The sequence below is a fragment of the Poecilia reticulata genome, chromosome 6, assembly GCF_904066995.2.
Source record: "Poecilia reticulata chromosome 6, P_reticulata-male-v2, whole genome shotgun sequence".
Taxonomy (NCBI): Eukaryota; Metazoa; Chordata; class Actinopteri; order Cyprinodontiformes; family Poeciliidae; genus Poecilia; species Poecilia reticulata.
The window spans coordinates 18,822,239-18,844,729 of NC_088835.1; the positions used below are offsets into that span (position 1 = coordinate 18,822,239).

General features: G+C 37.9%; 1 protein-coding gene across 2 annotated transcripts; it reads left to right on the forward strand.

Annotated features, from left to right (window-relative positions):
• The first annotated feature begins 4,354 nt into the window (after nucleotides 1-4,354).
• bmal2 (basic helix-loop-helix ARNT like 2) lies at nucleotides 4,355-21,144 on the forward strand. Of its 2 annotated transcripts, XM_008411456.3 has the most exons (17): nucleotides 4,355-4,648; nucleotides 10,974-11,097; nucleotides 11,183-11,236; nucleotides 11,339-11,380; nucleotides 11,502-11,659; nucleotides 11,832-11,911; nucleotides 12,149-12,241; nucleotides 13,451-13,568; nucleotides 13,664-13,813; nucleotides 13,930-14,173; nucleotides 14,588-14,694; nucleotides 14,900-15,050; nucleotides 15,149-15,219; nucleotides 16,045-16,156; nucleotides 16,919-17,009; nucleotides 17,348-17,447; nucleotides 17,931-21,144. In XM_008411456.3, the coding sequence occupies exons 1-17, from the start codon at nucleotides 4,591-4,593 to the stop codon at nucleotides 18,086-18,088; spliced, it is 1,911 nt and encodes a 636-aa protein (XP_008409678.1). In that variant the 5' UTR covers nucleotides 4,355-4,590; the 3' UTR covers nucleotides 18,089-21,144. The 2 variants fall into 2 exon arrangements, with proteins under 2 accessions (XP_008409678.1, XP_008409679.1); XM_008411457.3 differs by lacking the exon at nucleotides 12,149-12,241.
• Nucleotides 21,145-22,491: the final 1,347 nt, after the last annotated feature.

Here is a 22,491-nt window from a genome sequence, read left to right on the forward strand (position 1 = left end):
CGGTAGTAGCACTTTTGGTCCTTCTCTTCAGATAACTCTGTCTCAAGAGCGGAAACTCTCTGGTGGAGAGAAAGTACCTTGTTTTTCTCTGCTTCTAGTTGACACAAAATTTGAGATTCTTTGCTTCGTTCTGCATCTTGTGTTCCTTTCAGAGGGCCACCGCCCAAAGTGGATATCTGTTCTTGATCACATTCAAGAGATGTGATGTCCAAAGATGTGCCAGAGTGCTGAGAATTAGCATCCAAGCTTATGTAATATGTGTCTCTAGATCCCTCAGGTGTAGAAGCAGAGGTCTCCAGTTGTGCAGGTTCCACTGCAACACTAGAATCCTGTAAAGTAGGCACAACCAGCTCCTTGTTGTCAGGATCTATAAACATGTAAGATGTGTTCTCTATGTGCTCAGTCTTGGATGAAATTGTTTCATTTGAAATTGTTTCTTCGGTCTCTTCTACAATCATGCATGTATTGGCTGTTTTTGCCGTCTCTTCAGATTTCAAATGGAAGTTGTCCCGCATTGCACGCAACTCCAACAGCTCAGGTAATGCTTCAACATATAGTTTTTTGTAATAGTCCTTTTCATCTTTTTCCTTAAGCAACTCCTCCTCAAGATTATCATTTCTTTGTCGAAGGGAAAGTAGATGAGTTATTTCTGCTTTTGTTGTACACACATGATGGTCATGGTCCTCAGACACAGTAAAGTCCTCAGAGTTAGTATCCTCAAGTTCTTTCTGTGTTGCAAAAGTCATGTCCTGTTGCACGGATTCAGAAACCGTGACTTCCATGGTGTCACTAGGGTGCTGTAGGTTAGGCAAATTAAGTTCCCCTCGATTAGCATCCAAGAATGTTGAGCTATCTTCTTTGTAGTTCATTTTATCCAGTGTTGTGTGCAATTTCAGGAGCTCAGCTTCCAATTCATTGTATAGTTTGTTGTAATGATCTCGTTGCTCCTTTTCTTTAGATAACTCTGCCTCAAGCTCACAAATTCTCTGTTGAAGAGAAATTAACTTGGTCATCAGTTCTTGGTCACTTTCAGGAACTGTTCTCTCCACTTGTGCAGGTTGTAGAGCATCAATTGTGTCTCTAAGGTCAGTCTGTAAGGAACTGCCATTCATGCTAAGAATTTCTTTTGAATCTGGTAAGCTCCTAAATTTTTGAACTAACTGTTTGATCGTTTGAACTTGAAAGTTAAGTTTATCTACAGATTTCCACACACCTTTTATGCTATCTTCTGCATTCGCATCATCATCATCATCATCATCATAATCATCATCATCATCATGATTTCTAGATGAACTTGAACTTTCAGGTACTCCTGACTTGTTTATATACTGCAGATTGTATTCATCCACCACTGTACGCAACTGCAAGTCCACATCTTGTGATTCATTGTACAGTTTTTTGTAATGGTCCTTTTCCTCCGTTTCATTTGATAACTCTGCCTGAAGATGATAAACTTTCTGCTTCTCCAAAAGTGATTTGATAAGAACTTCATCTGAAACACACAGCATTTCAGATCCCTGGCTTCGTTGGATATAATGCCTTTGCTCGGCAAGTTCAACTTCCAAAATAGAAATCTGTTCTGGCTCACTTTCTGTAGTGTCAGAAACTTCATATTCGTCCTCCCAAATCATATAGAGCCTCCGCTTTTCATAGTCAATCTCTTCAGAAAACCTGTCTTTTGGGACTACTAACTTATAAAGTTTCTCTTCAGATTTACGTACAAATTTGATGTTTTCATCTACCATTTCAAAGCTGTCTTCTCCAGATGAACTTGAACTTTTAGGCACAGTCATGTTTTCTTCAAAATTCTGACCGACATCCTCCTCTACTGCAAACTTGTCTACTGCTGAATCTGAACCAATCCTTCTGAAAGAGATATTAAGGTCCTGTTCCTCAGAGTCGTCATATTGGTTATCTTCAGAATCCACAAATTTGCGATTCATGTGTTCATTTTGTTCAAACTCAGCAGAAAATGTTCCTTCCGCAAGATTTTTGTTTGCCATTGCTGGATATTGTGACTGGTCGATGTTCTGCCTACATGCTTCCAGTTGAATCAGAAGCTCATCCAAGGCTGAACTTAGTCTGTCAATATCACTACCTAAATATACGTCTGCACCAAGATATTCGGTTTCAAACTCGAACGTCTTGTTTTCAAGTGCTATCTTTAAGTCCTGCCACATTGAATGCACTCTCAAGAGATCAGCATGAAACTGAATGAATTTGTTCATATAAAGCTCCTTTTCTGACTTCACTTTACATATCTCCTTCTGAAGAGTAAGGCAAGCTAAACTAACATTTTCAAACTCAGTTATGTTTTGTTCAAAACATATATTGAATTTTTCCATCTTTGAAAACATCTTATAAAGCTCAGCTTGTGATTTCACGTATTGCCTTTTGTAATGATCCTTTTTGGCTGTTTCTTTCATTAACCCCGACCTGTGATCACAATGTCTTTCCAACAGGAGAAATGCCTGACTTTTTTCTTCTTCTTCTGGTACAACAAACCATTGTGAGTCCAAGGTTTGCTGCCTGTTGTGGTTTTGCTCCCAAGATATTATCTGCCTACGCTCACAGTCTGGTTCTTCAGACTCCAAAGTTTCACCAAACCTTTCTTTGACAGAAAGAGAACTCGACCCAGATTCAGTATCCGCAGCTCCATAGTTTGTGTCCTTGCTTGTTTGAGCCTTTCCAGCATAGATCTCCTTTTGCTTAAACCCTGAAGAATTGATTTCAAAAGAGACAGAAGGTTTCTGTACTTTGGCAGCAAAATGATCCTCAGATTCACTGTCTGACAACATGTAATGATTGTCTCCATTTTGCTCAAGCTCAACAGAAAAAACATCTCTTGGATTCAGTTGATTTTGAGTCTGGTTTTCTTGTTGTTGCAAAAACTTCGCTTGAAGGTTAAGTTCATCCAAAACCAAAGATAAAACGTTAATCTCTCTCTTTATACCAATGTTACTGTCGTTATTAGAGGTGCCATCCACTGAAAGGTAATCTATATTTTCCTGAAGCTGTTTCCGTAATTTTTTCCACAATAAATACACTTTCAACAACCAAGCTTGGGATTGAAAGTATAGATTTTTCCAGTGTTCCTTTGCCAATGTCTCTCTAAACAATTCTGTCTGAAGACCGCTAGAATTAATACTTGTAAGTAGACTTTGAAATTCAAAAGAGCTATCTTTAGTGTTGATACTGCTCTTATACTTTGAGTTCACCTTCGAAAGTTCAACCTGTGATTGAAGGTACTGGTTTCTGGAATGCTCACTTTGGGCTTTTCCCGACAAAGACTCTTCACAAGATCTCTGTTCCAAGGTAAATGTCTCGAACACTTCATGCTCTGACACATACAGCCTGGACGACTCTTCCTCTTTCTCTGCAGCACGCAGACACGTGTTAAAATTTCTTGACATTGCAATGTCTGGGTAAAGAAGAATGGTTCTTCTAGTTTTACTTTGCAAAATAATTTGCTATTAAAACAGCTCTGATCCAGAAAACTGGACTGTCTTACCACTGTCTGGACTGTTTTTACTTGTATCATACAACAATGATACAAGTAAAAACAGACGTCATAGACCAGGGTTGAACCTGTATTATGTCATAAAAGAAAATATTTGCATATCCTAGTAAATGATGACGCAGTCAGTTCTCTACCCGCCCACATCGTTTGCGTCACGTCATCGAGTTGTCGATGTTGTCTACTGCAAAGAAATCTGCAGTAGATAGATAGATAGATAGATAGATAGATAGATAGATAGATAGATAGATAGATAGATAGATAGATAGATAGATAGATAGATAGATAGATAGATAGATAGATAGATAGATAGATAGATAGATAGATAGATAGATAGATAGATAGATAGATAGTGTACTTGAGGAAAGAATACTATGAAATATTGAAGCAACAAGACAGCAACCTGAAGCTACAGCTGAATAAATGCCTTGTGCTTTTACTGCAATTGGGTTTTGAAGAAAATTATCGGTTGATCACAACCAAATATGTACTGTACATAATAAAATCTTTTGTCTAAATATGCTGGGGGGGGGGTTTGTTTGTTGTTTTTTTTTGCAACATTCTAGCGTTTTTAATAAACGTACACCATAACTAACAATATTAGCATAATAAGCAAACGCTGCAATATGTTTACATAGTATATTTATTTATGTATTTATTTCAATGATATTCAAATTGGAATGTTATTCCAACTTACAGAGACATACTAGCATAACTAATTAATTAACTAACTAACTAACGTGCTGTTATCAAAGTCCAGAAGGGGTAGCTCTGGACTGTCATGAAGGGACCGGGATCAGCAGCGGTGAACCGGTAGGCGGAGACTGTCCTCTTGCTTCCGCGTTTCCCTCTCACTTCTCTCATTGCACAGCACGCCGGTAATTTTGGTCACGTTTCCAATCCTTCATCCTTATTTATTCCCTTTTTAGTTCTACCTGTTGCGAGTTTATTAAAACGGCTTTACAACATTTAGTGGGACCCACACAACCCAGTCCTACATAATCGGGGGTTGTCGACTGGCTCATCCATGTATTGGAGTCCTGGGCCCCAGCGCACCGGCTCCGGCTTCAGCCATGTCGGCACAGAACGCAGCGGCTGGCGGCGGTGACAGAGCGGGAAGCGAACCGGCAGGTAAATGAAACAACACTATTGCTGTCACCGTCGGTAATGCTGGCAAATGCTGGCAGTAGGGGGTCTCTTGAATCGAGGTTTAGGCTGACAAGCTGAGGTCCAGGGCTGTTTATTGCCAGGTTGTTGCTCCGCTCAACTGAGGAGTTTGCGCTATTCCGAAACTAGGTCAGTAGATCAGTAGAGCAAGCTCGCCCTCTAACGCTACGCCATTTATGTAACAGCTGTACGACCTTGTTTGTCACACCACCACCGTTTCGCAACCTAAACGGGTCAAATATTAAAAACCTTTTGTCTGTTAAATATAATTATTCGCACCTATTAATGATAACCTGTACATGTAAATCACAACGAAAGCTAGCTTAGCAGCAGCAGCGGGGCCTGTGTTTATCGCTCTCTATCGAAGGATGCGTTTATTTAAGGTGGTATTCTTGAGAACAGCGTGTTACATTACGTTACAGTAGATTTATTTAGCACTTCGTTTGCAAATATGATCAGTTTTAATTAATACACAGTGTAGTTACGCTTTTTGTATTTACAACAGCTTCTATCTACAAGAGGAGGAGCCGAATCGGGTATTTGTGTTAAGCATTAAGGTTGCCACAGTGAGCCTCTCTGTCTGTAAAAGCCAGTCCTCCTTTAGTGTCACATAAATCAGTTCTTGTTTCAGAACTAGATGTACTGGACTGTTGGAACCAGCTTTAGGGTCAGTTCAGACTGAGTAAGAAAAAATACAAACACAGATGACTGAAAATAAATGAACAGATTTTTTTGATTAGGCTTAAAAAATATATAAAATGCAACATGTTCATTTTAGGTTTTATATATTACCTACAATGTATGTGAGCGTCCAGACAAACCGTTGCACTGCAGTTTCAAATTTAAGGTTTTAAATTTCCTTTTTATTTATTACTGTGTAACAGGCTCTGGCTGGTTATTAATATCAAGGTGTACCACAGTTTTAGGAAGTTGAGGTTCTAAAACTGCTACAATTTCTCACCACATCATTTCTACAATATAAAGTTATTTTAGACGCTGGAGGACAAGATGGATGGCTCCCTGTTTGTGCTGCACACTGCCTATCAATTGGCTGAATAGAAGCCTAATATACACAGCCTAATATAATGTAGTGTAATTTTTCAATGCTTACAAGAGAGATACATTTGGCTGCGTAAAATGTTTCACATGATACAGTGATGGTGTTGCAATAGCAGGGCCTCTTTCCCAGTTAGACTAATTACCCAGCTTATATCAGCTTTTCACAAGTTACTAGATGAAGAGAAGAATAGCAAAATTTGATAATTTCCTTGCAATAAGCTCTTTGGATGAAGTAATTGTAACTGTAATAACCAGTAAGTTATGTAATGTTAGCAAGTGTAGTGCTTTTAATTTAGTCAACTGTAACACAGAGCACTTTACAGAAATTAAAAATACATTTAAAAAAAACAATGAAGACATTTACCGGAAGTGATCAAACTAAGTAAACGAATGAAAGAAAGAAAATGAAGACATAAGATGGATACATCAGTCAGTTGTGTTGCTCTGTGCTTAAATGCCACTGAGATTATAGAAAACTTTACAACCTTTAAATTCAAAGGTCAATCTATTTGTGATACAGTCTAAGAAAGCAATATTTACATCAGTGATAATGTAGTACTTGCCAAAACAATTAGTTAGAAATTTCTACCCACGGGGTGCTGTGGTGGCGCAGTGGCAAAGCACGATCCACGTATTGAGGCCTTAGTCCTCATTGTAGTGGTCGCAGGTTCGATTCCCGGCCGGGTGACCCTTGCCACATGTCTTCCCCCTCTCATTACCCTGTTTCCTGTTGAACTACTTTCAAATAAAGGCCACTAGAGCCAAAAATATATACATATATATCAAACCATTAACAGATGATGTATGATGCTAAAGTTGTTACTAACTAAAACTGAAATTCAACAAACAGTACATTATTATAAACCTCAAATAAAATTTAGAACATACTGATGCATGTTTAGTTTGCAATAACTATTGTTATCCATCTATTGTCTGCACCTGCTTGACCTTGCAGGGTCGCAAGGACAAGCGACCCTGAAACTGCTCCATCTAAATTGCTTGGGGGCAATTTAGATGGAGCAGTTAACCTAACAGACATGTTTTTGGATTGTTGGAGGGAGCTGGAGTACCCAGAGAGAAGCCAGGGTTGCACAGAGAGAACATGCAAACTCCATGCAATTAGACCCAGGCTGGGATTTGAACCCAGAACCTTCTTGCTGCAAGGCAAGAGTGCCTTGCAGCCATGTAGTCCTATTATTAATGTGATTATTATCACTATTGTTACAATTATCACTACTAGGGATTGGCAGTATTATAGTGTTGAGAATATACTAACTGGAAGATTTTCTGTAGCAAAAAATATAATTCTTTAACATTTATAATGCTGATGTTTTAACCCCCTAAATCCTACATAGTTAGGATTGTTACATTTATTCTGTATAAATAAATGGATGCAATGAAAGATAAAATTATTTGTTCATGTAGAATTAAACAATGCCTAAATGCATGGCTAATGGTTTACATAAGCTGAAAAAATAATAAATTCAACATGTTATACTATATTTATTATATTAAGTATTGACATGTTCATTAATATCTTTAAGGGGGATCTTGTAATGTATTCTTTTTTCTTCTAACGCTCTCCTACCAGCATGGGTTGAGTGATATGTTCAAGATGTTAATGAGTCATGTGTTTACTTCAAACTTGTAACTTATTGTCCAAAACCAAAATAAAAGCGTGTGAATAGCCAATAAAGCCTGGAATAATAATCAGCTCTAGGTTTTCCCTCGGCACACCTTGAAATGGCACAGCGAGACAGGCAAGAGCCGGTGTTTTGCCGGCAAACCCGCTGGTGTGTTGGTTTTTCAAATAAAAAACTTTAACATTTCATGATATTTAAATTCATTTCAATCTTTTGTAAAAGTGAGCATATATATATGCTTTATATTGTTTTTACATAAAAAGAGAACAACAAAAAATCTGACCAAAAAAAAGTAGACAAAACCAGCCCACTCACTGAAAAACTTTGTAGATGTTTATGCAAAAAGCTATTTTATGACCTTGTTGCTTTGGGAGGTTATTTACATGAAAGCCAGTGATCATATATGTAGGCAACTGGTGTAAAATAATACATCTGTGTAAAACTGTCTAGAGAGTAACTGTTTGACAGAAAAGTAAGGCGTACCGTAATTAAACATTTAAAAAGTAGTGCTTACAAAAAACCGCAATGACATTTGAGAATTGACTTGTTTTCGACTTTGGTCAAGGCTGCTCTTGCACCAGTCATTGGTTTCAGCCATCAGGACCAGCTGACCTGGATTTAAACTAAATAAAAACATCTGCAGAGGGTTTTTTTTGCTGCAAATTAGGATATTAACTGCTTAATACCATTTTAATAACTCAGACATTTGAGACAGCTGTGCTGGAGTGGAAACACCTATAGGTAAAATGTCCACATTTTCCTCAATATTCCTGTTTTACATTTACACTCGTTTGTTGTCCATCAGGACTGGCAGAGCAGAACTCAAAGAAAAACAGAATCAGTCTCAGCTAGAAAGAAACCTGGTTTGTGCATCTCTAAAATAGAAGTTTTTTTTTACTGTAAAGCAATAAAACAGTAAACCAAAAACATACTTGAAAGAAGCCATTGTTTAACCATTGCTAAAAGATCAAAAAAATAAAAACTGCTCTCATGATATTTAAAGATCAGATTGTTGACTTTGGGTCAGTTTGACCCATTTTTTCATACCCACACAATGCTTTGTCATACCGCTGTGTATAAACATCAGGAGTTTTTTTTGTGTGTTTTTTCTTTTTGGAGGGTTGGGAGGATTTAGGTAAGACCAATTTTTTTATAAGTTATTTTCATGGACTGTCATAAAACTACCAAATCTATTTTTATCTCGCAAGTAGAATAATTTATTTTGTATTTTAGAGGCAGATGATGTAAACTTTATAGCTTATCATGATATTTTGTATTCATATCGATATTAATAAAAGTGACTAAAAGTACTTAGCAAGCCATTGGGATCTTTTTTTTTTCCAGCAATAAACATTATTGCTAAGAATGTCCATAACCACAGTCAAACCTCCAGAGGTACAAATATGGGTCTTAAAAAACAAAATTTATAAAAATGTCATGTAAAAAACTGAACAAAAAATACTGTAGAAGTACAAGACATTCAAAGTGGTGAAATGACATGCACCTACTCAGGTTGGCTGCACAATGCATCATAGATATAAATACATATAAATCGAGTAATCTATCACAAATATGTTCCATGTTTCATGCCTATATGTTTAACATGCCAATATGATATTTATCCTGTTGGATAGTCTTTCTGCAGAAGAGACTCACATTAACACAGATCCCATAACGCTAAAAGTCACAAATATTGTTGAAAGCAAGCATGAGAGGAAGACAGGAATAAGCAAAATGTTGGTTTGCTTCACACAGATGAATAAAATTACAGAGTGACACAAACACATTAGCATTAGCTTAATCCAAGAAAGCTCACTGAGGAGCTGCCATGCATTCACATGTCCTGGTATGTGTGAATTGATCTGAATGAAAAGGCTTGAGCGAGCAGTTGGAGGTTTGGCCATGTCTGTTTGCTCAAAATGAATAAAAGGGTGTGTCCTCAACTGAATAGGGTGCTTTGCATTTGTTTTATGGAGCCTTTCAAACCTTGGGATCGTCCTTCGGGCTCGTCACCTTTGGCACAGTCAGTCTATTTGAGGCAATCAAAATAAAATATTTCTGAGTTTTGGAGCCTTAAGCTGAATAATAGATGCTGAGAAGAGGAATGGATAAAACTCTAGTTATATGGGGAGAAAAGACTGCAGAATGCCATTTTAGTTCTGCATTCAAGGACTTCTTTTCTGCAGTTATTTAAATTCAGTCATAATTAGCAGTCAATGTTTTGTTTTGTTTTTTCATTTATTTACATTTTTGCTTTTGAAATATTAATGTGCGAGTATCTTAACACTTTAAAGATTTAAATGTAGGATCTGCTGCTTTAAATTAGATAATGAAATCAGACTTTCATCAAGCAACATTTCATCGTGCTGTGGGGTCGTATAGGGGCAGCCAATACTCAAGTCAGAGATTTATCGAATGAGCTTGTAAGTAAACACTTGAGCCTGAGAGAAAGGTTGTAGGATTTATTGGAAGAATGTGTGTACAGTCTGATCTTCATTTAGCTTCTCTCCTTTGCAAACTTGTAATCTGGCAGAAGTTGGCAGAGTGAGGCGGATTAGAAGTCGGGTCACTGCTGATCTTTTAAAGGCTATTTGGGTCACAGGGTTTGTGGCTCACAGTTAAAAATAGGTGTGATCAATAAAAACCGGTCTGTTTCCAGTCATTCTCTTGAGGTTTTCTCCCACATATTTTTTCAGAAGCCTGACAGCTCGTGACACACCAGAACAGATGTGGAGATATGAAGAATTGAGCTCATTTCTGAAAGCCACTGTCAGCAGTTTGGAATTTAAATGCTTCATTACACATGGTCGCTTTTGCTATTGCAATCACTTGATGGCAGTCGTTGCTGCCGAGGTTGGCACAAGTTGTTAGGTTTATTGGAAATGTACATTTACATAAAGGTCCAGATTGGTTTGGAAAGCTTATTCTCCTACAAATTTTGATCATCTTTTTAAAACAGCTCATTGTAATTAGTCTGGTTATATTTGCCTGAAATAACTTTTTTTTTTATCCAAAATGTTTAATTATAATAAAAATAGAATACATTTTTTTACAGCAATGTAGATTTAGGAAAAACTTTCCTGGTGTAAAACTCCATGAAATGCCAATATCAGTGATGGTTCGTTCCACTTTTGAACTGCCTGGTCTTGTAATTTCTTGTTGGAATAATAAAAACTCCACCAAGTCACCACCTGGATTTCCTTGAAGAAATTTGTTAAAGTTCCCAATAGAAATTTTAGCAGTAATGTTTTAGCATTTACCTCACTGAATAGGAGGCTTCTGGTCTTCCTATAGGACAGTACAATAGCTGTCTGGCAGCAGTTGGAACAAATTGTGACCAGGGGGTGAGGAGCTGACCGGCAGTGTGCAGCGACTATTGAGGGAGTTAGTTTATGGTCCTCACAGCCTGAGAAAACTCAGCTGCCTTCTCTGCTTTTTGAATAAAAGGACCACAAACTTTTTGGTGATTTTTTTTTATCAAACTTTGCTGTACCTGCATAACCATAAACTGCCCATGTCTTGCTGCAGACAAATGATGATCTTAGCTTTTAGGATTTGTTTCAGCACATTCGATGTCTGTGTTCCAGATGACATGCTGGTTGAGGAAGAACAGAACAATTCTCTGCCCAGCTTGATGACCCCATCTATAACATCTGGTCTGTCCTCAAGTATGGACATGCCAAGGAAGCGCAAGGGAAGCACAGACAACCAGTTAGTACCCCTTATACATTTGATCTGATTAAAATACATCGAAAAAAAACCCAACTGTTAAATTATGTTGTTATTCTCCTCTCAGGGATTCAAAATTGGCTATGATTAACGATGCAGATATGGAAGATGATCAAAACAGGTGCTTTGCTTATTTTTAAAGGGAAATAAAATGTTTTTGTGCAAATTTTCCCTAGAATAAATGTAATTTTCCATTTGAATTTGGTGATTTTTCTCCCCGCAGGTCAGACGGAGAGGACCAACATGTCAAAATTAAATGCTTCAGGTAGAAAAACCATATAATAAACCTCAGATTAAACAAATGTCTGTTATAGTTCAATAACCCAGAGTGTGCTGCTTTTCAGAGGTCAGTGACATGTTTTTTTTTTTTTTTTATGTCTCTGCAGGGAACCACACAGCCAAATTGAGAAGAGGAGACGAGACAAAATGAACAATCTTATTGACAAACTTTCAGCCATGATCCCCACGTGTAACCCCATGTCCCGTAAACTGGACAAACTCACGGTGCTCAGAATGGCAGTGCAGCACCTCAAATCCCTCAAAGGTACAAATTACATCCATAACCTGCGGTAATCAAAGCCCTACTTTTCTCAGTTAAGTTTAAAATATTTTGAAATTACATTCAACTGACAGAGACGATGTACGTCTTGTTAACTTATTTTGTTTTATGATAAAATTTTAAGCCTTTTACATGGTAAAACTGTCTGTAACTTCAGGTTCAGCGAGCTCCTTTTCTGAAGCGAGCTACAAACCGTCATTTCTTCCTGATGAAGAGCTTAAACACCTTGTCCTCAAGGTAAACATGAGACAGTAAAACACGTTTGCATGTGTTACCTTATGATCAAAATTTCAAGGATATTAGAATTTACCATCAATTACAAAGCAATGAAGTAGACTAGATTAGATTTTCTTTATTTTTGAACTACGTTAGTTACATTTACAATGTGTAGCATTTTACAAAAGCCTGATGGCTTTGTGCTTTTTGTCTTGAGCAGATCCTGACTGTCGCTCTTTCCTTGTCTCTGTTGTGCAGGCTGCAGATGGGTTCCTGTTTGTAGTGGGCTGTGATCGCGGGAAAATAGTTTTTGTCTCAGAGTCCGTCACAAAGATATTAAATTATAGTCGGGTAACACTTTTATATTTGTCGCATAATCTGCTGTTTTTGTGGCTTTATGTAAAAACACCAGACACACTAGATGGATTTTTGTTATGATGTCTGCATAGTGAATAGATGGGAATCTATGAGGTGCTGGTGACTTTAAAAGAGAGCATGCTCCCTGCTGTAGAACTGCTAGTTATAATTAAAACATTCATTCACTACATATGTGCTTAATAGTTATGTTTGTACTGCTTTTATAAATGGACATTTCTGTTTGGAGTTTGGCCATATTAAGATCTTAATCTGCCATAGTTTTTGCTAACATGCTGTATTTTGTGTTTTCATACCCACTGAACTTTTCCCTATTTTATCCTGTTACAACCACAAACGGGAATGGGTTTTATCTGGTCGACCCAACACAAAGTGGTGCATAATTGTGAAGAGGAAAATAAAAATCAGGTAACAGGTAAATGCAACACCCTGGTATGCGGTTACAGCTACAAGTCGAACAGCCGCAGCCTCTGTTGCACTTTCAAGTGTATAGCATGTTTTACCCCATATTTCAGGTCTTTAACTCCGACCAGCCTTTCATTCCCTGCAGAAGAAGGCAACCCTAATATTTATGCTGCCTCTTCCATGTTACACTGCTCATATTTCATTATTTTCTATCTAGGTTTTCTACCACATGTAGTATTTTTGCATTGAGATTGTAAATTTTCACTTTGGTTTTTCCACATCTTCAGAGAGTTTCTGTGTCCCTAGGTCTTTGTGGTCACAGATCAGTCTAAATTTTACTGAATTTAAATTGCACACAGGTAGATTTTGTTTACTAAATTGTCCATGTTTATTGGTTTTCAATTTTATCTAAATAAAAATGCCAGTCTCAGTTTTCAGACTTGTACAACCTTCCTTTTACTCGCTTTACGATTGTGCTCTACTTTTGTGTTGCCACAAAATCCCATTCAAAAATACTAGACTTTGTGATTGTAATGTGACAAAATGTTAAAAGTTCAAGAATTATGACTACTTTAACATTAATAGCGTGTCTTTAAGATCCGAATCTGACTCATTTCCATCTTTACACCCTGTCTGGTGTGCTCCTGGGACAGAAGTCCTCAGTAAAAATACCCCTCGAAACTAGTTGTTAGCTCTGTTTAAATTAGGTATTTTTGTTGGTTGTTTCATCCACATGGAAGCCTTGTTTAAGTATGCGGTGTCCTGTGTTTTTTACTTTAGACGGAGCTGATTGGACAGAGCCTGTTTGACTATATACACCCCAAGGACATGGGAAAAGTGAAGGAGCAACTGTCTGCTTCTGAATTGCACCCTCGTGAGCGGCTAATAGATGCTAAAAGTAAAGCGTTTTATTTTTGTCTGTGTGTGTGTGTGTGTGTGAGGTCCAAAGTTTTAATTTTACTGCAGTGCGTTTAACACTCTGGGTATCTGCAGCTGGTCTGCAGGTTCAGGCTGACCTTCCCATCGGTGCGTCACGGTTGTGCTCAGGCGCTCGGCGCTCCTTCTTTTGTCGCATGAAGTACAACAAAATACCTGTGAAAATTGAAGAAAAGGAAACGCAGGCAAACACCTCTAAAAAGAAAGGTGACCACAAATTGCTTGGCAGTTTCCACAAATGGCCCCCAGAGGTGGTTTTTATTTTGTGCACATTGTTTATGACATTTAATGCATCTTTCTATCTTATTTTTTATTTTTTTAAGAGTCACAGAAATACTGCACAGTCCACTGCACCGGCTACATGCGCAGTTGGCCAACCAGTCAAATGGGAGCAGAGGGGGAAGGTGAGGGGGACAAGCAGGACAGCTCCTACTTTAGCTGCCTGGTGGCGGTGGGACGCGTCCATTCACACTCGGCTCCGCAAGTTAACGGAGAAGTCCGAGTTAAACCCACCAAGTTTGTTACACGCTACGCCATGGATGGAAAATTCACCTTTGTTGATCAAAGGTAAATTTAATTTCCTGTTACAGGAGGGTAAGGTGGCCTAGAGGATGATGTAGCTTGTCTAAAGGACCATAGCTGGCTACATTTTGAAAATCATTCCAGATGCTTTATACAGTTAATTAGGAACTGTATGATTCCAAGCTACTGAAACAAGTTCATTTTATTACTTAATTTTCATAAATAAAAGAAATGGACCTACGCTGTTTGACATGGTGTTTATAAAATGGTTGAAAAATGTGCAACTTGAAACATGAGCGGAGGAGGGTGGGGATTTATGTCTTAACACATTATAAATTCCACTTTTAAACGTTTGGACAAAAAAAATAACAGAAAGGTTGTGTATTTGTTTTTATTTCTATGAACACACCCTCAATGTCTGCATCTTTCCAATGTCTCTGAACTTTTTTCCTCCAACAGAGCAACAACCATTTTGGGTTATCTTCCCCAAGAATTGCTTGGAACGTCGTGCTACGAGTACTTCCATCAAGATGACTTACTACATTTAGCCGATCGACATCGAAAAGGTAACCTATGTGTCTCGGTTAGTTTTCCTCTTTAAGCCCTTTTAAAGTCTTTGCTGCATAAAATGCACCAGCTTCAACATTGCTGCGATGCATATCGAGCTGCAAAATTTCTTGTTGTTCCAAACTGGTAATTTTGCACACAGTATGTTTTGTCTACTATATTGTTTAATTTGCATTTTTTCCCCTTCTTGTCACCTCTTTACAGTCTTGCGAAGTCGAGAGAAAATAGAGACAAACTGCTATAAATTCAAAACAAAATATGGTTCTTTTGTCACTCTGCAAAGTCAGTGGTTTAGTTTTGTCAATCCTTGGAACAAAGAAGTTGAATACATAGTGTCAACCAACACAGTAATATCGTAAGTATATGCCTGCAACATTTGGTGCTTTATCTGACCATATCTGCACATGGCTGCTCAGAAAACCGTCTGCTTCCTGTTCTCTCTCCTCTGATAAGGTACGACAACAGTCGAACAACGCGGTCTGGACATAAGTCTGAACAGTCGGGCAATTCCAAGGCTTCAGAAGGTCAGAGCATAATAATCACTGATTTGCATGTGTGTGTGCAGCTTTCATGCTTGCATGCAGCATCTTCTGCAATTTTCCTTGCAGCTGAGCATGTCGCTGTTTTGGGTGAATGACGTGTGTTTTTCCGTTGAAGTCAGTAAACTAAGTCTGACCTAGAAACGTTTGTAGGTCACTTTGAGTGTGTTGTTTAAGAAACTGGTGCGCACTGAAAGTTTTTAAGTGGAAATCTAAACAATGTTGCTTATTAATTAATTAACGGTTCAACTGCGTTATGTGTTGTACCTGAGAGTTTTGTCATAATACTCGAGTTGATTTCTAGAAAAAGACTCCTGCAGAACAAAGTCTCGCAAGGAGTGTAGCTGCAGCTGGATGTGCTGAAAATCACACACATTTTTCTATACTGCAGTTGTTGTGACAAAGTATGGATTTGGTTTTTATCGTAACTAAAAGCCAAAAGGAAAAAAGCAAAGAAAAGTGATTATTTTAGACTTTGTTTTAAGTCTAAAAGTTGACAAAAAGTAAGTAATGTCATGACATTTGAGTTTCCACATTTGAGTTTCCACATAATGTGTTGATTTAACCCTTCACCTTTTAGTATTTTCGGGTTTTTTCTACAATGTGACTGGAGGCACACATTGACAATTTAACAAAAGGGCCATTAACTAACTGTTTGGTCTGTACACATAATGTTAGAAATATTTATTTGTCTGGTTAATTAAATTTTGTTGCTTTAAACAGAATTATAGCAATAAGCCTGGCCTGAAAAGGCCTTTGCATATAAAAAAATACGTATTTTTAATCCTAATCTTACTTATATCCTTACAGACTGCAAGAAGTCCCTTCCAGTTATACCTGGCATCTCCTCTGCATCTGGAACTATGATATATGCCGGAAGCATTGGGACGCAGATAGCTAATGAGCTGCTGGATTTCAACAAGTACGGCATCAAAACAAGTGTTTAACTTTTAGGGTCATGAGGAAAAATTAGACACCTTATGCTATAAAACATGTTCAGACGTAAGGATATCTTATGTTAATTTTCAAATCGGGTAGATGAATAACTGAATATTTTAAAATATTTAATTTAAAATAGGTCAAATATTTCCACAGTTAAAAAAAATCCAATCAGATATGGACAATATTCCATATTTCTGATCTGAGGCCTCTGAAAAGAGGTCTCAAAAATTCTTTATGGATTTTATAGAAACTAATCTATAAATGGAGAACTTTAGAAACCGCTACCAACATGCTCAGCTTTGGCCATGCAAATGACTGTAACCTGAAAGCAGGCCGCAGGATGCCACTAGAAGGATCCAAAAATCCTAAAATGTCCCGTTGGCGCCTGCAGCAGGCTCTTATTGCAGCGGAAGGGAAAGTACGTCTCCATATTCAGGAAGAAACTCGACGAGTTTAACTTTTATGCTCTGTGTTCAAGCAGGAAACATTTGCTCTCTCAGATAAACATCAGACTTAAAGCGAGGGAATTAAAAAAATGACTAGAAATCTGTTATGTAAAACTTTTTCTTATAAAAGAACTGAATATTTAATGGGATGTCCTAATTTTCCCTCATGGCTTGATTATAACCTAAATCTACTAGTGTTTTTTTTTTTTTTTTTTTCATCCATCTCCTTAAGCACCTCTGTTTTTTCCTGCTATGCTGTTTGATACATTATTGATTATCTGTGTTTTTCTGCTCAGGCTGAATTCATCACCTTCTAGTGGGAACGTCAGTCCATTCAGTCTGGCACAGGATAAATCTCCCCAAACGCTCAGTCAGATCACCAACAGTGTAAGTGTCTGTTAAATAAATCCTGTCTTATCCAGAAAACAGCTTTTAAATTGTTTCATATGTAGAGATGAGCTTTATAAGTGTTTCTATGAACCGTTTACATAACAAAGATGTTTCCCAATACAGGAGAAAAAAAAATTACTTTCATGTTGGTGTTTTAAGTCCAATTGGTCCGTTTCTTACAACTCTTTTTGGTTTAAAATACTAAAATGTTGTCTATTATTGTTTAAAATATTCATCTCAAAATTTTTTGCAGTTTTATAATCACCTCAAAAGAATTGATCTTTGTTCCTGCTTCTTTTTAAACGTACTGCATCTGCTTGTCTTTTTCTCTCCAGGTGCCAAACGGAGAAACTTCTGACATGGAAATCCCAGGAAAGTCAAGCTCAGAGGGTGAAACTCCAGGGGCTTCATTCCCAGGCGGAGACTCGCTGATGGGTACTCTATCCAAACCTCTTAATAAGCCTATTAAAAGCATGTAATAAAACTATTGCTGAATATTGTGATAACTATGTTGATTTCAATAAACCAACATTTTCCACAATAACAATGGTCCCACTCTTCTCTGTGGGCTTAAACATTTGCAGCTAGAAGCATACATAAAGTAGGAACATAGATGGCAGGAGAAGTTTGTCTTTGCTGTCCAAAACTTTATTGGCAGACAAAATGTGCTTGCTTGGTAGATGAGACATAATATCTTATGAAATATTGGACATATAGTGCTGTTCCTGTCACTTTGTTTCCTAGTGAGCCTCTGAAAAGTTTCCCTTTCTAAGATTCATAATCTCTTAGTTAGCCAAGTACTTCTCAGAAACAATTGGGACCCTCTTAAAAACTTAGGGTTAAGGGCAGAAAGAGGGGAGGAGTGCGAGGTGACTCAGCCTAAACGTGTGTTAATTTTTTTTTTTCCCTTTGCTTCAGGGGAGAATTCCCAGCTGGATTTGGACAGTGTTGTCGGACCCGGCCTGAACAGTTTCAGCACCGACGAAGCGGCCATGGCGGTGATCATGAGCCTGCTGGAGACCGACACAAACTTGGGAGAAGCCGTAGACTTCGAAGAGATGCACTGGTCTTTATAAAACCTGTATAACAGCTGCTGTGGGGAAACATTTGAGTGATCGGTTTCTTTGTGACAGGAATGCTAACTCCAAAAGGCAGCATTTATGATTTTTTTTTTTTTTTTTGTAGAGACTTTAAATAATTAGTTAACCCCTTTCATCATAAGCTTTATAGTTTCTTGGCGACTGCTCTCCCAAGATCAGGAGTGGTGACCATATGGGACACTTTCCCTCCTCAGACGGAGGATATTCCTCTTGAACCTGGCAGCAGTTTCTCACTAGATAAAAGTTTTAACAAGTTGAGACAAAAAGTTGAATTCTCAACTTTTTATTCCTCCATCCCACTTTGAAAAAGATTTAGGTATGAAAATGCAAAAAAAAACAAAAATAAAACAATGAACTGACAGGTTGCTACTGTTTGAATACTAAAAAAAAGGACATGAGGATGACAGCCTGGTCCCTCTCTGTAAAGCCTCAGGATCCAAAGCGTTGGAGCGCACCATGGCAGGCCAACCTCTGTAACATCTACCTTTTGAGAGTCAACTCTTATATGGATGCTTGGAGGGTTTCTCTTGTCAGTATCAGAACATATTTCAAAAACAGCAGCCCTTGTAAAGCTCTTCTCTTCTACACTGATCTATATATGCTGTATTTTTGGGGTTAATGAGGGCAAACACCACATTTTCAGACCACATGTGTCTTAAAGGGACAGTTTGCAAAGAAGGCCCCAGTTTAATAACTTCAGCATCAGACATGGAGCAGGTTGGGATATGATATTTGTCCTTATACATTTAGAACAATAGTAGAGTAGGTCAACTTCGTTCTAAGCAAAAACAAACAAAAATAAAACATTTCAAAAGTGGTGACTAAGAGGTTTGGTAGCAACTCACTTTAAATTTGGTCAGTCTGTGTTAAAGCTGAATCAGAGGGATGATACAGGAGATAATTCAGGGAGTTAAAGGACTTCCAGACTCCCCCGCTTTCTCTGACTGCACCAGTTCGCCTGTGTGTTCTTATGCAACACCAGCTTCATAGTTTTGCCGGTAAGCTTTAGCTTTAGGCTTGTTTCTTAATTTTTTATATATTTTTTTTTATGTACATTTATGCACTGACCTGTTTCCGAAGACGTGTTAATGTTTTTTGTGCTTACTGGGTGCACACTGGGTTGTCTCATAAAGCTCCGGTCAGAAGTTTACATACATTCCTTGTCTGCATGAATGTCGTATTATTTGAAGTTTCAAAGCTTCATTTAAACCGTCCCCCCCCCAAGGATTGCGTTCACAAGTTGTACATTTATTGCGACCACTGAATTCTCACCCTGACCTCAACTCTTAAAATATTTCTAATTCGTTTTTAAAAGCCAGATCTATGTCGGGGAAACCAGTGACAATTACTGAACCCTACAAATTTTGCCAAGGAGAGTGCAATAGTAGACCATAATCTTGTTGCTAGCTAGCAGTACTTGGTGGTTCAGGTGCAACTTGTGAAGCAATGTTAAGCCAAATAACAGTGAGGGTTTTTTTTTGTATATTTGAGGCTGTATGAATTAAAAAGAACTTTATCTTGTCTTTAAAACTAATTGAAGTAGTGTGACCCAACATCTTCTCACCCTGTTTAAAGACGGGTTCAAATGTATCATCAACGACATGAATTCTATGTGTGTATGTAAACTTTTGACCAGAACAGTGCTTTCTTTAAGGGATTGTGCTATGCAGAACTATCATTCCTCACGTTTCTACATTTAAATTTGTCCTGTGTCGTTTTCTCTCTACATAGTGGTTTGTGCATGCAACTTTTGAGTCCCTGAACTTTTCTGAATCCTGTTGCTATTTACCTCATGTAGAGTTTTGACTTTCTGATGCTTAGAATTGCACATTTTATTGCACATTTTAATAATGGTGATAGCCATTATTATGGCTATCACCATAACAATGGTGATAATCTGTTTTGCTGGTGATACACTGTATTGTCCCATTGGGTTTGAATTTTATTATGTAATCACCAAAATTCCCTCAAAATTAACAAAATTTATGCTAATAACAGCTATTGCTGAATTTATGTATATCTATATGTAAACTCGTTGAAAGAAGGCTAATTTATTGGTTGTTTTATTGTATAAAAACATTTTCTTAAAATATTAAATGCCAAACTATAGATGCTGTGCTAAGTTAATGGCTAAAGAAGTATCATTAGCCATTGACAATTTCATTTTACAAGTTATAGCCACAAATATAACATTTTCTATTCTAAGTGTTGAACATTGGAAAGAAAATTGTACAATTTTTAAATATTTTTGTCAGAAATTTGTGTATGTCTATTTTACCCTATATAAATAATATCTAATATACTGGCACCTAAGCATTAGATGGAATTGTTTGTCTTGTTTGGTATCTCGGGCCACAATTTAATGATTTCTTGAGGACTGTTAAGTTTTTATCCCCAATAAGAACTCTTGTTTCATGGATGGAAAAGGTTGGGAATTATGAAGAATACTGTCTTGTCTTATTAAGCTTGAATTATGAGGAGCCAGTCAACGGAGCAGCTGAATTCACAGGGACCCCCCACCCCTCGCCCCACCCCACCCCTCGCCCCACCCTGCCTGTGTCCGAAGTGCCTTTGGACATTTCTGCTCGGACACATAATGAAACCTGTGTTGTTGGGTTTTTTCTGTTTTACTTGGAGGCGCCTCTGTGGACTGAACGGAGGGCTAAACTGCATATCTTTGGATTAACTTGAAGTGCCATCCATGGCATGCTGTGCCCAGCAATGGATGATGTGGAAACCTGTGCAGAGATGGACGCAGCAGCTGCACATGTTGGCTTCAGAACTCACTACCTAACCAAACACACAGCGCTAAGGAGTCATGCCATGGATGGAGGTCCTTTTTTTTTCTTTTTGTAAGGCTGTTTGGTATTGTTTCTGTGCAGCTTCCTCCGTTGTTCCTCTGTTGTGGTCGTCGTTTTCTCAGAAAGATAATATATTGCTCTCATGTCAGCCTGTTTTGCTGTGACAGAGTGATTGACCTTTTCACAGAGTTTTGCTTCGACTCCATTTGAAATAAAATGTAGTTTTTGTAAGCAAGTGATCTGTCTTTTGTGTGCCCAGATATTGATTTCTAAAGCCAATCAGTGCCAGCGATAGTTTATTTTAACCTGGGACATATGACTCACTGCATGAAAAGTTGGAAGGTTGTATCTTTCCAGGACCAAGTTGTAAACCTTTGATGTAGAAAACAAAATATTTTCTGTGATGGGTTCAAAGAGCATGAAATAAGACCATGAAAACATCACATAAGCAAAAGAAATTGTGCATAATTTTCAATAATAAAGCAATATAAATGCACAATAAGAGGTTAAAATAGTTCAATGAAATGGTAAAAGAAGAAATGCTTTTTTTATTCTATGTATTTTATCTTGCTGAATTTATTTTTGAGTAAAGACTACATATGTGTAACTCTTCAATAATGGCTAATTTTTAATGATTTTCTCCATATTTGTTTTTCATTTCTATAAAAGACCAGGCTAATAAGCCCTTGATTAGGGTACTTACGGATAATGCTTGCTTTACAAAAAAAGAAATCTAAATACATAAATTTTAATTGGAAAACTAAAGTGAAATACTGTAGCAAATGTTGCCTAGAATGTTGTGAAATTAAATTATCCATCCATCCATCCATTTTCTTCCGTTTATCCGGGGTCGGGTCGCGGGGGCAGCAGCTTCAGAAGTTGAGGCCCAGACTTCCCTCTCCCCAGCCACTTCTTCCAGCTCCTCCGGGGGAATCCCAAGGCGTTCCCAGGCCAGCCGAGAGACATAGTCCCTCCAGCGTGTCCTGGGTCTTTCCCGAGGCCTCCTCCCTGTGGGACGTGCCCGGAACACCTCACCAGGGAGGTGTCCAGGAGGCATCCTGACCAGATGCCCGAGCCACCTCAACTGGCTCCTCTCGAATGAGCCAGTTGAGAATGTTGTGAAATTAAATTAGTCTTCTATTACTCATTTTACTTGCATGTTCAGTTAAATTGTGGGCAAAATGAAAGCACTGCTAGAAAATATGACGAATGGCTCTGAAGTTGATGATAAAACTTTGCAGTAACTCATAGTCTCCAGTAGAGAGCGCTGGTGGCACAGTGCGCAGAGTCAAAACCCCTGAAAGGCTTTATGAATTTCAACTGTACAGATGCATTCAGTGTAATTGTATACAAATGCAATGATTTGTACACATAGCATATAAAACCTATGTTGATTTTTAAATGTCTGTGTATAGAAAATACCTTTTCAAAACTTGTTTTAACCTTTCGGCTTCCTGTTGGAGCTAAGCGTACCATGTGACCAGAAATGGGTTGATTTGGCTCATTTAACTTTATTTTCTGTTCCAAAACAATGTCAGTGATATCCAGTCAATATCACTGACATTTATACTGCTTGTT

What these genes read in the sequence shown, in the direction of transcription:
- bmal2 (XM_008411456.3), top strand. Translation starts at nt 4,591, where the DNA reads ATGTCGGCACAGAACGCAGCGGCTGGCGGCGGTGACAGAGCGGGAAGC. An exon ending in AGCCGATCGACATCGAAAAG is followed by an intron (nt 14,695 to 14,899) that starts GTAACCTATGTG and finishes ACCTCTTTACAG; the next exon opens with TCTTGCGAAGTCGAGAGAAA. An exon ending in GAGCTGCTGGATTTCAACAA is followed by an intron (nt 16,157 to 16,918) that starts GTACGGCATCAA and finishes TTTTCTGCTCAG; the next exon opens with GCTGAATTCATCACCTTCTA.